The 17,269-nt window shown below is 33.5% G+C and overlaps 1 protein-coding gene across 1 annotated transcript in view; it reads left to right on the top strand.

Annotated features, from left to right (window-relative positions):
- Positions 1-9,205, top strand: part of LOC147075953 (uncharacterized) — a 75,530-nt gene extending 66,325 nt beyond the window's left edge. Inside the window, exon 2 of the mRNA XM_085942288.1 lies at positions 1,869-9,205. Within this exon, the coding sequence (XP_085798414.1) occupies positions 1,878-9,110 (7,233 nt within the window). The 5' untranslated portion in view covers positions 1,869-1,877 and the 3' untranslated portion in view covers positions 9,111-9,205. The remainder of the gene's footprint in view (positions 1-1,868) is intronic.
- Positions 9,206-17,269: the final 8,064 nt, after the last annotated feature.

Genomic DNA, 17,269 nt, shown 5'->3' with positions numbered 1-17,269 from the left:
TCTCATGAAATATGGAGTTGTCGAGTATCAATACACAATAAAAAAAATAGCATCGCAAAACCATACATCTTTAATTGTCAATAATCCTTTTTTATCATTTTAGCAAATATAGAAGCATCTGTATTATGTATTTTTAATTTAACGAAAACAAATGAGTATGACTGAAAAAGTATAAGTACCTACATTATTTTTATCATATCGCTCATACATAAACTATTACGGTTTGGTTTAGCCAGGGTCTAATTGATTTTTAAAAAATTACCAGTACCATCTGCAAATTGTAATCTTAGTTCAATGACAACAAATACGTTTGACTGTCAAAGTTTAGTGTGCACTATTTAATAGCCTAACTTTTCCCTTCGCCACTGCTGTATGTGTTGAGAAATGCCGAATGTGGGGGGTGGGGATTGATATATACACGAAAGTAGGGGTGGATTTGTTGAAGGCGTTGAAGACCTGGCAGCGAAAGTGGGATGCATCCTCCGAGGGCAGGCACACATATTTGATTTTCCTAAATTTGCGATGGCTGACCACCACACCAGTCAATTTTTGGCTGGACACAGTGAGTTCGTTGCCAAGTTTTGACTTATCACCCGACCAACATGTCCATGTGGCATAAAACTACAGGATGCAAACCACATCCTCTGGGAATGTCCTAGAATGTGCTCCAAAAGGGAAGAGCTATTGGGCCCATCGGGCCGGCTGACCTGGTTGCCACAAAGGACAATTCTGTTACATTTCATAAATTTGCTTCACTTAGTTTTTTTATGTGCGTATGGTTTTAGCTTTTGTACTATATATTTAATCAGAATCATTTATCACTGTGCTCCTGTATCTCATAGGAACTTTTTATTAGAAAGTCAGTTTGGGTTGAGACATTCTAAGGTGTAAAAAAACTTCTGATGCTTCACATTGAACGTAGGGTCTCGTGATACACTCGATTAAGACCAAGTGTTGTATGGGGCGGGTTGGTTTGGAGGGTCTATTTTTGTGTTGTAAGCGATGGGGGCATATAGATCAATGGCATGCCATTCATAGATGCTACAGATGCGAAGCATCCTGAAAAATAATCGACACATTGACTGCGGACTAGATAATTACTTTTTTAATTACCACATTTAAATTGCATGCTAATTATAACGAATGGCCACCCAATCGTTAAGCGCTAGGCGGGTCTTTAGCGTCCAATGTATTAATACATTCACTGTCACTGACCGGTTAATTACTTTTTAATTAACACATTTAAATATCATGTTAATTATATCTAATGGCCAACTACTGCAAACGCGCCAGTCGCGTTGTTAGTACACTAAATGAATTAAGTATACTATGTAACAATATAGTATGTATTAATTGTGTAATTATATCGTCTCTGTTCTGGCAGAACACACTAACTGGAGAATACTAGTTTTGAGTAATTTGACTTTGAAGCTTTTAAAATGTTTGAAATGGTCTATCATGTCAGTTTATTAAGTAATCGTAAAAAGGATGACTTTAAAATAAAGACTGTTTATTTATTAAGAAGGTTTCCACACGGTAAAGCTTGAAATAGGGAACATTTTGGTATAACTAACTCAATATGTAATTTTTTCGAATTAGTGTCTTCTGCCAGAAGAGTGACGATATGTAGTATGTAAATATTTTTTTAATATCTCTAGAGTTATCATACTGCAATACCACACACCATACTAATTCTTCAACCAAGATTAAATTAGCTACAAAACCCCAAGTACATAAGTAATACTTATCAAATGTAGATATCCACATATTTTTATATTTTTGTTCAGCAGTGTCCCCACAAACAAGAGAATGTACGCTTTTGAGCGATTTTGAATATTTTAATTATAACATTCATGTTTCTGTTTCAGGTTTTCACCATGGAGATTCGTGAATGGGTCGCAGAGCAGAGAAATTTTGTTCGGAGTACTTACGCCGATGACGTCATGTACGGTGTGACCACAATTCAAACTGAAAAATCGAAAATGGGAGATCTCACTGCAGCCGCGGAACAGGAGGCAGAATCAGTCTGCACTTTGCTGGCTTGCGATATGTGTAATTATCGTTGTAAATTATCCATACAGTTAAAGTTTCATAGATATACTCATATAAAAGGAGATAAGAACAAAGCTTTGATTATTATTAATGAAGAACAAAATAATAAAACAAAGGATATTTCAGAATTAGTTAATAATAGAAAAGAAATTATTGACGCAAATGTAACTGATGATCGACAGCTACGTTGTGATATTTGTGATTACAGATGTAAACTATCAATACAGTTGAAATTTCATAAAAATACTCATCTGAAAGAAAATAGACAAGAACATAAGAACAATAATGCTGTATTTGAAGAAAAACAAAATATTAGAATAGAAGATAATAAAGAAGTAATTATTATAAAGATAGAAGATTCCGATTCAGAGGAAGAAAAAGAAAAAGAAATGAAGAAAGTGTCTAGTGTTAAAGATTGTGTATTACAAAATTCTAATCTGTTAATTTGTGATATTTGTAATTATGAATGCTCGGCTTTGGTTCAGTTACATATCCACAAAAATATACGCCACCGAATTGGCATAAATGCAAACTTATACACCGGATCAGAATTAAGTAAGAATGATAACACTGAAAAGGCGATACTCAATAATCTTGTGATGTCACCTAAGAGTTCCGCGGAGAAGGTTCAAGAAACACAAAAATCAGACGATTTTGTGTCAGATATTCCGGTGAATGAAAATAATGCAAAATTGAAATGCGATTTGTGCGGTTTCGTGTGTAAACTGTCCATTCAGTTGAGAGTACATCAAAGAAAGTGCCGTAGGAATGATGGATATGGAGGTTTAAGCGTGAAAGTTAATTTAGATAATGAACGAATACCTGAGAATGAAGCTGGCAGATTGGGTTGTATTGAGGTAATAGACACTGTTGCAGGTAAATTGGGTGAAGTGGAGAACAATATTGTGGGAGATGCCCGAAAACATAAAACACCTTTACCACCTGAACATGTTGAAAGTGCACAAGAAACGATTACAGAAGGAATTGGCCAATTTGATTTAGATGATAAAATTGTTCACAAAGAAATAAATGTAATTGATCGTGACGTTACAACCGATAGACGGGAATCGTTAAGCGAAATGCATGTTGACCCCCATTCCAAAATGTCGGTGTTTCCTTTGAAGAAGAAACACTTTCGGAGACGAAGATCGAGAGGTTCAAAAAATATCAAATATAATACAATAAAAGAATTTGTAAATGACGTAAACGTTCACTGTAATGTTGTGATAGCTACAGATACCCAGAAACTATTACAAAATAAGTATGATCAACATAATTCAGTTGATTTGAATGACGGTGTATTGCCAAAAAAAAGAAAAACATCAAATCATGTTGATGGTGGTTTTATGAAGTCAACAGAAAGTAACTCTCTGACAAATATTCGAAACACATTACGAGAGAGGCTTTTTGGTAATTTGGAAGAGTCAGTCAATTCTAATGATGCTGTATTGTCTTTGGATAAAAGCCATCATAAGAAACACAGAAAGAAATCTCTCACCGGTTATAGTGAAAAAGAGAAAGAAACATTTAGAGATGAAACTGAAAATCGTATTTGCAACAAAATAACAGCTGTCGATGGAGTCGATTGTAGTGTTGTGAATGATTTTGAACAATTGGATGGTCGACAAAAATGTGATGATATGATGACCTCTTCAAATTATAATTACCATAGTAGTCGAAGAATGAATAGTCTTCAATCTGGACACATTATAAACGGAAAAAAAACTATGGATCGTAATCAAAGATTGGATCATCAAGATGGCAGGAATCCATCACAAGAAGCGCGTCGTCACAGTAAACCGGAGGAGCTGGCGAATTCCCAGGACCATATGATCCAGAAAAGAAAAGCTTCACACAAATATGATGAAACGACGAAACAAAAGATAGCAAGGAGGTCTGACGATCACCAAGACTTTAATCCAATCGAATGGCATCTGGTAAGAATCGACGGCATCAGTGATGGCTCAAAATCTGAACGTTTGTCCTATAGTAAAACCGATAGTTTGGCTTTCGCCTGTGACCAGTGTTCATACAAATGTAAGTTTGCCGTTGAGCTACGAATACATACAAATATACACCGTAAAAAAAGCTTTAAAATTCATCCCGTTTATATGAAATCAAAGTCTAAAGAATGTACAGAAGACGGAATTCCAAACTATATTATAAAGGCTCAAGATTTGGATGTGTTCACAGACAAAGAAGATGAAACGGAAGAAAAAATGAATTGGAAGACATCGGATGTTGCAATTTATGATACGCCTCCGAATTCTGCATCGTCAGTTAAGGAAGATATTGTGACTTATAACGAAAATAGTGAAGATGTTCTGCTTCATCAGTTTGGGAATTCGATTATTAGTGACAAACAAGATGACCAGAATATGTCTGTAGTACATAAGAATGATACAATAAACACTGATAATTTGTTGTCCTGTTCCAAGTGTGATTACAGGTGTAAATTGTCCATTCAGCTAAAGTGTCATGAGAAAAACAAATGCCATAAGAAAGTCGAGGAGAGAATTCCAGTCAAAGATAATATTACATCGCCGGCGGTCCAAAGTAATGATAAACAATTTTTTAAAAATTATGTAAAAATTAACGAAACCGACGTGTTGGCGTTCAAAGAGTATACTATTAAAAAGAAAATTGAAAAGCTGCAAAAGAAATTTGACATCAGTAATAAATTGGTGGACAGTCATCAGTTTTTATGTGTTATTTGTAATTTTACGTGTAAATCGGAGTTTCAATTGCGTATTCACAATGTAATCATACACCGAAAGGAGGATAAAGATTTTGCTGATCTTGTGAGTTCGAAACCGCGTGTAAAAAAGGTTTCTGATGAAAACCGTGAAGTGTTAATCAATCGAGATTTAAAATACAATGATAGTAAACTCAAAAAAATCTGCCCCGATGTTACAATTCAGGTGTCAAATGAACAAAACAATATTATAAAATTTGATTCTAAAAATGTAAGTGATGATATGTTATCTTTTTGCTCCAAGTCTAGTTTTGTGAGTAGTGGTGAAACGCAATTGTTGCCAGATGGTAAAGACGTTCACTGTAAAAATGGGCAACATGGAAAAGAACATGATAATAGTCGTCACCGTGAAAATAGGTATAAATATGGTAAAATGAAAAATGGACGTATTAAAGGTGGTAAACATAAAAATGACAAAAAATCTAATGCTTTAAATGTGAATTCGTATGCAAAACAGAAATCGTTTCCGCGAAATTGTTTTGTATTGCTCCGTGAGGAGGATAAATTGAATGTAAAATCCTATAAAATTAGACAAAAAATCAAACGACTCGAAAGAGCATCACATTTTAAATCAATCCATTCTGTTAGTACTAATGGAAATACGAAATTGTCTTGTAGTTTATGTGATTTTACATGTGTGTTTGCAATTCAGCTATCGGTTCATAAAAATATTCACATTGGCGAAAGAAGTGGTGACATTTTAAAGGATGATGCGAATTCTCACAAAACAAAAATCAAAAGATCTTACGTTAGGAAAAATATTGAGGAAGCAAAGAATGATGGGATTTCTAAACATACAGGACATAGAAAGAAAGATGTCGTTAAGGATAGCGATCTCGAAAATGTAAAATATATTGTTAAAAACGAATCTCCGAAAAGACAATTCAAAAAAATTAAAGCGTCTCATGCGCAGAGAACAACTGTGGATTCGATGAGTGAAAACTCTTCTAAGTTGGCCCGATCAATTCACAAAAGTTCACACGTCAGCCGAGGAAAAGAGGACATTAGAAACGATAATGTAAAAATTCCAAAAATACAAGATAATCTTCAATATAATTGGGATTTAGCAATGTTGAATAATCAGGATTCGGAAAGAGGTTTAATTCAAGAAAAACGAAAGAAACGACCATATGTACGGAGAACTGTGGAACCGAGTAGTAATAATTCTTCTAATATTGGTTCATCAGTTCATAGAAGTTCATACATCGGTCAAGGGAAAAAGAATGCTAGAAATGGTCACGTAAAAATTCAAAAAATACAGGCTAATGTTTTAAATAATTTTGATTTAGCAATTATGGCAAAAAGTTCGGAAGATGGTAAAATACAAGGTAAAAAAATCAAAAGAACGCATGTACGAAAAAGAATTGTGGAGCCTGATAATCAAAATTTGTCTAAATCTGCCCGTCCTAAAAATGAAATTAAAGCAGATGTTTCAAATAAACGAAATAAAATAATTAAACGATCGTATTCGAGAAGAAATATTGTCGAGCCGAAGACTGCTAAATGCTCTAATTTTGTTCAACTAGTTCATAAAATTGTGCACAACATTGGCGACGAATTTAAGAATGATATAGAAACTTCAAAGATAATCGACGAAGGGAAGAATTTTATAAAAAAAAGCGATCTAGTTACTCCAAAAACTCTACATACAAAAACAGGGAACATTTTAAAAAGTATTATTGAAGACATTGCTGCGAGTAAAAATAAAAATGTAAAAACGTCATACGAACAAAAGACAATAGCGGAAACTGAAAATAATAAGTTTGTCCCACATAGACAAGAGGATAGTCATTTGAACAATAAATATTTGAAAACAAAAGATGAACAAAAAAATGCGGAACCGAAGAATACAGATTGTTCTAAATATTCTCTCTCGGTTCCTAATGAAGAACACATCAGACTTGTTGAAAATGATGATACAAAAATTCTTATAAAAATGGATGAAGGAAAACCTACAAGTATAGATAAAAATGTAAAAACGTCATACGAACAAAAGACAATAGCGGAAACTGAAAATAATAAGTTTGTCCCACATAGACAAGAGGATAGTCATTTGAACAATAAATATTTGAAAATAAAAGATGAACAAAAAAATGCGGAACCGAAGAATACAGATTGTTCTAAATATTCTCTCTCGGTTCCTAATGAAGAACACATCAGACTTGTTGAAAATGATGATACAAAAATTCCTATAAAAATGGATGAAGGAAAACCTACAAGTAAAGATAAAAATGTAAAAACGTCATACGAACAAAAGACAATAGCGGAAACTGAAAATAATAAGTTTGTCCTACATAGACAAGAGGATAGTCATTTGAACAATAAATATTTGAAAACAAAAGATGAACAAAAAAATGCGGAACCGAAGAATACAGATTGTTCTAAATATTCTCTCTCGGTTCCTAATGAAGAACACATCAGACTTGTTGAAAATGATGATACAAAAATTCTTATAAAAATGGATGAAGTAAAACCTACAAGTAAAGATAAAAATGTAAAAACGTCATACGACCAAAAGACAATAGCGGAAACTGAAAATAATAAGTTTGTCCCACATAGACAAGAGGATAGTCATTTGAACAATAAATATTTGAAAATAAAAGATGAACAAAAAAATGCGGAACCGAAGAATACAGATTGTTCTAAATATTCTCTCTCGGTTCCTAATGAAGAACACATCAGACTTGTTGAAAATGATGATACAAAAATTCCTATAAAAATGGATGAAGGGAAAACTACAAGTAAAGATAAAAATGTAAAAACGTCATACGAACAAAAGACAATAGCGGAAACTGAAAATAATAAGTTTGTCCCACATAGACAAGAGGATAGTCATTTGAACAATAAGTATTTGAAAACAAAAGATGAAGGAAAAAATGCGGAACCGAAGAATACAGATTGTTCTAAATATTCTCTCTCGGTTCCTAATGAAGAACACATCAGACTTGTTGAAAATGATGATACAAAAATTCCTATAAAAATGGATGAAGGAAAAACTACAAGTAAAGATAAAAATGTAAAAACGTCATACGAACAAAAGACAATAGCGGAAACTGAAAATAATAAGTTTGTCCCACATAGACAAGAGGATAGTCATTTGAACAATAAGTATTTGAAAACAAAAGATGAAGGAAAAAATGTGGAACCGAGGAGTACAGATTGTTCTAAATTATCTCTGTCGGTTCCTAATGAAGAACATGTCAGTGAAGAGATCAGACTTGTTGAAAATGAGAAAAAACAGGAGGAAGAAAAGGTAGAAAATTTAGATAATATTGTTGTAGAAACAGAAAAAAATTTTATCAAAGAAGATATAGAAATGCCAGAAATTATAACCGAAGAAAATAGAAAGACTTGTGATATAGAAATTGTGAATATGGAAGATGTAGAAAAAGAAGAGACGTCGAATAATGATAATGTAGAAATTCCGGAAACGGTCAGTGAAAAAAATGGGGATTTAAATATGTGTGATACTGAAATTCCAAACACATTAGATGAAGAAAAGAGAGACAGTGAAGATAAAGAAGGTAAAAAAGATAATTTGAGCAATAATGATCAAGAAATATTAAAAAATGAAATAGAAACAGAGGTCCGAAATACTAGTCCGAAAACGCTAGACGCTAACACTAGTAAAATGAATGTTGTAAAAAGTAATGATGTGAAAGTGGCCAGAGTGGAAGACAAAGCACTCGATGCAGCCGATAGGGTAGGGCGAAAATGTATCAGTCCAAATAAAAAACAACTCTCTTCCAAAATTGTCATTCCCAGTAGTACGCCTTATAATTGCGACGTATGCCGCTATAAATGTAGCAATCAAAGTAAGATGCAGACGCACAAATTGTGCCACCAGTATAAACAGTTTGCGTGCAATTTATGTGACTTCTCCACGCACAGCTGGTACATACTCCGCACTCATCAGAAAGTCCACGAAGATAATCCATGTCATTGCGAGTTGTGCGATTTTGTCTGCCGGTCCCCGTACAATCTGACCAGGCACATGTTGATCCATTTCAATTATAAGCGTTTTATGTGTAACGAATGCGGGTTCTGGTCGGCGCAGAAGATAGACCTGGAGAAACACCTCGTCGTCCACAGCAGCGTGAAGTCGCTTAATTGTACGGTGTGTATGTTCAAAACCAAAGACAGACGCTCTTTGATTCGGCATCAGATGATACATGATGATGAGAAGCCATATCACTGTGATATGTGCTCGTATAGAGCCCGCCGACCTCTCTGTTTGAGGGTTCACAAAGAAACGAAACACCCTTTGAGCTTCAACCGTGCGGAAAACCGTTATCGCTATTAATTAAATGCTCTCGTCTTATATTCAGCAGTGATGAAGACTCCATATAGGTAAATTGTTCTACAGTGGCACCATAGGCGACACGCGGTTGTATTGGAATTGTTTTCTGCAATGCTTGTTTCTATGCTAGCAAACAATACCACTACAACTGCATGGTGATTTTACTATGTCCATGGTGCCACTATATAGTGAATTAACTATACCAGTGGCGAAAGGTGGAGGTAGGCTGTTACGATCCGCCATAAATGGTGCACACTAAACTTTGTCAGTCATGCGTATTTGTTTTCATTGAAATAAAGACTACAATTTACAGGTGGTGTCAGAATTCAATTGAACCCTGCCAGATAATAGTCAAAAAATACTCGTCTCTATAAAATATCTAAATTTGTGCACTGAAATCATTAAAACATTGAATATTTTATAGATAGAATAATATTTTTTATCTATTATAGTTTGGTTAGGCGGGGCTTAATGAATTAAAAAAACTAACAATATGTGCACCTAATATGTATTCTTAATCCAACGAAAACAGATAAGTATGCATGAAAAAGTGTGCACAATTTTATCGTATTGCCCAAAATATACCAAAACTATAATGAATGACTGACATAGTTTAATGTGCACTATTTATGTTGAATCTTAGCAGCCTACCTCCACCCTTCGGCACTGACTCATAAACATAATTTGAACGTGAGAATTTTTGAAATGCTTGTTACCTCAGAGCAAATAAGAGAGAGGGTATTGTCCGACTCGATGAAGCCGTTTTCTTTACATATTATGACACACAGTAGAACCTCAATTTTATTATTGACTTACCTATAAAGCGTTATATCGTTATCTAGCTTCTCATTGCGCCTACCACATTTAAACACAATACTGTTTACCATCTTTTCTACTAAATTTACTAAAAATATTGACCATTATCTTCATATTCCAGCAATACGTATTTCCGGTTTTGCTCTAAGCACATCACTTAACTATGACTAGCTTCATTAAGTCGTTTATTCATATGTCTTCTATCTCACTCTAACGCATATTGCAGAGATTATACGCGTGCTGAATGCTTCATATATCGTTCGTTTTCGTTCAGGCCTTGTTTATTAGTCATTTGCTGCAACTGTATCCAAGCACACTTTGAAAAATAGCATGTGTAGTTTTCAGACACGGGATTCGATCCCAAAAACAACTTGTAAATTTGACCCAACAGTGGTATATGAGCCCATGAACCCATGAACCGACGATCAAAAGTATTAGTTTTAATCAATGTGCCATGTACATATAGTCAAATTTACCATGTACAATTAAGTTTTGTATTTTGTTAGTTTTTATCTATAAAGAACATGCAGTATTATAATTAATAATTTAATCATGTAAATTTGTTTACTGTTATTCTTTATAATAATATAATATATCGTCACCTTGAAAAAATGAAGTTTAATTGACAAAATTAAAACAAAAAAACATTTTAAATCATAATATCAAAATCTCGGTTCTCTAGATTAGTATGCTGTTCATCTATTGACAAATGTGGGGTGGCCGGCCTGGCACAATGTGGTAAATCATCCTGTGGCCCGTGTCCGGAAACTTGTACGTATGCAGTTCGCCGTATCACACTTCACTGTGAAATGTTGTATCGGAAATATATGGCCGTATATTAAAGACCGTACCTCTATGGGTTATATAGTACTGACATAAAATTGATGTCTAAATAAAAAACGGTTCTTTTTGGTTTACACTTTACAGGAAGCCAGCAGCAAACAAATTTTGAAAATAGCCGATATACTGCATTATTTGTTAGGTTAGATTAGGTTAGGTTTTCATTCTTGAATTCATGAATTTTGCCAAAATCAGCTATGAAAATTGAATTAATGTTCATATTGAATCTAATAAAATTGGAGACCGTATAGTACTTATATGATTATCTCTTACCGATAGAAAGCTCATGGCTAACTGTGCCACGGTGAAATGTTTTACATACAATTTTCATGTAACCCCTGTGGCTGGCACACCAATAAAAGCAATAATAGTGTAAATAAATGTGTAAAAAAACAAAAAATTCTTAAATATTATTCTATCAAATAAACTTAAAAACAAATCATTTCCTATTCATTTTATTTGAAACTTGTTGGCGATACGTGTATTAAAAATATTTTTTGTTTTATCCTAAAAACCTAACAAACCATTTTAGGTGTCTTTCTTTTATAATGACCAGGATATGGTACCCTAGTTTATCAGTGATTACGTTTTAAAAAACAATGTATAATATCTAAGTTCTCATTTTCATTATGGATAATTTTAAATTAGGGTATAATATATTAAGTAGATATGTTAAAGAGGAAGTCATAATTTAAGATATTGCATTATATAGTCAAAAAGCGGCATAACATACTTTTATCGGTAAAAGTGATTGTGACAAAAGTCTTTATTGTGTTATATGAATGTAACTAATTCGTCTAATGGTCTTCCAAAATTGAAAATACAATAAGAAAAGAAATGCATTTCTATTTTTACTAATAATTGTTAATTTAGTTAAAACTAGAATAACTTAATTTTCAGATTTTTTATCATAAGCATCTGTTGGAACCAACAACACAAGCCTAGCTGCAATATAGGAGCGGACCTCAAATATAATATTAATTTTCTTAACAATCATTATCCCACACAGTCAGCGAGTATCCAGTTACTGCCTACCAATAAGAACGCTTACCCCAATTGTAATATTTATTGTCTTAAATAAGCATTTCACAAAGTCAGTATTATTGAATTGTGAGGACTGAAATAAATAGGCAATCACAATTGATGGGATATCACTCCATATCATCACGCCACGGACTGAGCACCTCTCAATCACGTCATACCCTGCATTGTATAACTGTCTCTCTCGTACTTATTTAACCAGTCAGTAAAGTCGTAATCTTCTGATAATCAACACTAGAATCCCAAAGTGATGACCCCAACGTGTTCACATTGGATTCTGGTGTTGGACTCTACTTGGTCAACCACTTTGGGATTCTGTTAATTATTGAGTAAGCGATAATTGATCCCGCTGACTACAGGTAAAAATGTATATTGCGCAACTGAATATTATATTTTAGGTCAGCTGATATATCTCAGCCAAGGCTCGTGTTATCGGTTCCCACAGGACTCGTTGGTTCCTACACATTTCTTGTATATAGCCTCAGACATTTTAATATAGAATAGAATGTTGGCCATTGAAGAATATAGTAAGCACTAATTTATTACGTATTGTTAATTAATTAGTAATGTGATGTAAATTGTAGACAATTTATTGTTGTTAATTGTATTATATGACTGACTAATTTAATTATATAGTAAGTGACTATGTTTTTCTTGTAAGCATTTCTATTTAGTCTTAATATTTTGAAGCTTTAAAAAATGTTATTGTATAATAATATCGACTGGAAATTGAATTTAAATCGACGCTAGTACATGTAAATATATTATGTAGATTGTAAATCATTTGAGGCTGTTGATTTCAGGGCTTCGAACTGTTACTTTTTTTCATTTCGGTTTTTGTTCCAAAATAAATAACGGTTTTTGATGGTTCAGTTCCGAGTGATCAATTTTTAAATGTTTTTATTTGTATTAAAAAAATATTTTATACCATATTTTTGAACATTAATGAGGGTGTATTTTCAAAGTGAACTTATTCCACTACTTGACGAAAATGAGATATGAATGCCAGAATTTAAAGGATAAAATTTTGAACAAGTATTTTTCTGTATAGATTATAGAAGAACCTAATAGCATTCAATCCAGCCTAAAAATCAACTTCAAAATTGGTGTTAGTTACAAAAGTAACTTATTCCAATACAAAAAACATATGTAACATCAACACCGCAAACAGTTTTTTTGGTTTTGGCCAAAAATTTGTTGAAGTGGAATAAGTTCACTTTCAAAATACAGGCCTCATTTATGGTACTTGTATGATAGCCCGGCTTCATGCTCGGAAACCAATGCTTTATTGTGAAGTTATTAGTTTTTGTAATTATACACCTCAAATGATATGTTTATTATAATTTTCATGGTACATCTTGTATGAAATGTTAATTTTAATCATAGTCTGTCTATACAATCTTTTTCTGTCTTCGAAATATTTAAAAAAAATTGCAAACTTTGCTAAATATTGTCAACTTGGATGTGGTACCTACCAGAAGGAGTATGCCTTATTAATGCTGCATTGTAGAAGTCGTCCAATTTGTCACCTGTGTGAAAAAGATATCGTCCCAATGGAGCCAAAGGCACAAATGTGCCTTTTTAGCTAATTTGACTTAAGTGCGTTGCTATGTTAGAAATCAACAAATATTTTATTATGCCAAAGACCAAAAGTGCTACTGGCTCTAAAAATGGACGAAATAATGACATTACTTTGTAATAAACTGTGTACCTAAATATGGAATACAAATGTACATTTGTGTAAAAAAATAAACGTTTCTTTCCAATGTTTCAAAGACAGTATATAATAGACAACGAGTCTCCAAATAAGTAATATTATTATATAAATCAAAATTGTAAGGCTCATAATAATCCTAGGATAAGGTAATGAATTCCCAAAAATGTTTAAACTTGATTATCTCAGTGTGTCAATTCTATACACAAGGCGGCTATCAACAGTATTTTATCATATTTATGTATTGACTATTATAATTGTTACAATAATTTAGCTGTCTAAACTATCATCTCTATCTCACTCTAAAACACAGCCAAGAAAGGGGGTGTTAAAAAATAGCACTTTTTGACAGTTTAAGTCAGTTAACTTATTGTAACAATTAACTGCCTCAATACATGAATATGATAAACTACGGTCGATAGCCGCCTTGTGTATAGAATAGACCCGCAGAAGTGTCATTTTGCACATTGGTGACTTTGGCATGGTTGGGTCGATATCCAGGCTATCTTAATACAAAATTTTGTGATTTTATTATGCCGTTAGATACTAGTAAACCTGATGTCAGAATACATAAGAACTCTAAAACAGTCAGAGCAACTGTTAATGACGTTGAATGAAGCTAACTGACTAATCAGAATTGCACAATCCTGTGCAATTATAAAATTTAATATTTTTTGCAGTGCCTTATTATATTGTATGAACTTAAGATAAAAAAGTGGTGCCATAATTATAATGTATATGAAATGTAAAAATTGTTAAAAAGTTTACCATGTATAGTGTAAGTAGCTATAGTTTTTATACTAAGGCGTGCCAGCATGCTATTAATTTGTAGTGGCTAAATTACATGAACTGTCTTGATGACTTATAGATTCTTGCCGACCGTCGTAAACGATCGACAGTTATAACTATTGCACACTTTTGCCCGCATTTGTCAATAACCACAAGCATTTAAACTCAATTTTAGATATAATCTACCAGTCATTTTAATGAATAATTAAATTTACTGTACAATATCACTAATCCAACACTATATAAAACCTGACGGTGCCGGATTGATAGAATTGCCTTCAGACTTTCCAAACAGATTAAAAAGTATCATTTTTATTATGTAGATAACTCCGCAGGTAACTCGATGTGTCATGTAATTTGAGCATAATATGTATGTCATGTAAATATAATAATACAGTTGAACTCAGTTATTACGATCACTGACATAGCGAGATTTAGGATGTAATGAGAAAACATTCGTTGACATTTTAGTTTATGATTTTCTCCATACATTTATTCACTTTTATAATGCCGCCGGGATCGGATTACGTTTATGACACTAGTTGAGTGTCTAAGTACCTACCTAATTGGTGTTTTCGCAGACAAGATTGAAAAAGTATCCACGCATATGGTTGAAATTTCATGTAAAAAATCCAAGCTGAAGTCAGTAGGTACCTACCAGCATTCATTACAATAAATTGTAGTTTATGAATGCCATGCGTGTATTTTTGTATTATGTGACCGCTAATTTAAAAATACCTATTCTCTGATATAACGAGCAAATTCAGTCGGTCCCATCTTCCTCGTAATAACCAAGTTCGACTGTATATTAAACTCTTATGTTCGGGTCCAGAGTGAATGCTCAACGTATAGACTGATATTATGTTTATCCAGCTGGTCTAACCATAAAATAAATAATGTTTGTTCTTCATCATTATAATGGAGCTCTACTAAACTATTTCATTTGGTTGTGACTTTAAAGTAGCATGAGTATTGGCCTAATTCAGTGTTTCCCATATGATATCCAAAGTGTGTGCGATTGACAATTTTTTCAAAAAATATTATAGATTTCTCTTATATCAAATTGTTTTTGTTTGAAACGTGTGACGGAAACTAAAAACAATTGTATCAAAAGTTTGACGTCCACGTTGCAAGTCTGGGAAACACTGACCCGAATGGGATGTACAGAAATTTCATTAGAAATTTATCAAGTAGTTATAAATAATATTTGTGATATTATGTAGTAACTACCTTTAAATATATATTTTTTATAACGACAACTGTGTTTTATTCTCTCCCTATTAATCCTTGAGACGAGTTGTTCATATATAATTTAGAACAGTCTCAAACACATACATATACGATGGCCCCCACATTCTGATTATGGCCAGCAGGCTAGGATCTTTGGCGAGCCCCTTACCAATTGCTAAGGGCAGTGTGATGTTCCCAACTGGTATTCCGCGGAACCCTAGGGACTATAATGTAATCAAAAATCTATGAATACATACGTTGCGCAGCATTAAAGTGATAAAATAGCGCCGCAATTAACTTCTTTACTATTCTTACCTAATACTAAATAAAGAATAATATGATATTTGCCATAATTATCATTTAATTAAGAGAAAAATCTTATAATTTTTTATTATGCGACTAAATTGGTCCACGATGGCTGAGTGGCTAACACGTCGGCTTATATTATTGTGTCTCAGTTTCCAATCCTGTGTCTGGAAAATACACATTGTTTTTCAATGCGTGTTCAAAGTTAGAGTATGGACCTAATACGTTGACAGGTGGCTAACATCCATTTCTCGTAAAAACAAATATGTTAATACAAACTTCCACCCGTGGAGGCCCATATTGTGATTATTTTAGGATCGGACATGGTAAAAAATAAATAAAAAAAATTGGGAGACACTGCTTTATAGGATTTGGATAAAATAAATCAATTGAAATAATATGGATGGACAATACAAAATTCAATATTTTATTAAGTCGCTTTTGTTCTCTGTTCACAATACTTAGCTTGCCAACCCGCCATGCCCCTCTAAGACCGGGTACCCAGGCTGCAGCCCTGTCAGCCCCCCTCCCGTCCGTGTGGGGGCCATGATAGCTTTCGCCTGGATTGTAGGTGAATTCCCATTCGGCTCAAGTTTTTTTTAAGGATTTTTCAAATATACTTACACCTGTCGGTGCTCACCATGATTTCATCAATTGTGTTAATTTACTTAAATGATTTAATAATTAATTGCATTGTAAGAGTCGCAGCATGTTTAGGTATTTTAATAACAGTGTAAAACAGGCAGCGAGTATTGTAGTCTCCTAATCTTGCAAACAGAGGTCAGTAACCCTAAAACAATAGTGCAAACTACATTTTAAAATGCTAAAATGCAAACTACCATTGCCTCGGGAATGTGAAAACACAACGCATTACTTATTGTTAAGAAATCGATATTGCAAATTCTATTTTAAAATATTATTTTTGGTTGTCTCGCAACTTTGTAAGCTTTGCTCGAGTCAGTGACCGAATCGATTTCACAAGCAAATTAATAGTGCTTATGAAGAGCGACCCCATCAAGGTTGAAACTGCAAAAACGGACGGGCCAACGTCCATTCAACACACAGTCAGTCAAATCGTGCATACAGTAGAAGCTCTGACCATCGATTATAGTAATTTCTCTCAGAAACGCCTTTTCGTAATTTGATTTGTCAATTGTACGCAATTTCCTTGTCTGTAAATCTTTATATCATTTTATTGGTTGGGATAATAAACGGGGATTCATATTTCATCACGCACCAATTCTGTTTTATCACCAGAGTCCACTATCCTGTCCTTATACGTCCCTTATCAAACACCATTTTGTACTATTTCAGTTCACAAAACCATCTTGATGCTTTTTTATGTCTTCTTTTGGTATCATCCATTAAAAGTTGGCGACCAACTTGCAGTACACCAGCCTATACTGGGCTATTTGTATTAGATCCC

This window comes from Rhyacophila brunnea, unplaced genomic scaffold, assembly GCF_057557595.1.
Source record: "Rhyacophila brunnea isolate RB1 unplaced genomic scaffold, BYU_Rbru_1.0 scaffold_14, whole genome shotgun sequence".
In the NCBI taxonomy this organism is placed as follows: domain Eukaryota; kingdom Metazoa; phylum Arthropoda; class Insecta; order Trichoptera; family Rhyacophilidae; genus Rhyacophila; species Rhyacophila brunnea.
Note: the sequence above shows the minus strand (reverse complement) of the source record. Positions and strands in the feature narration are given on the sequence as shown.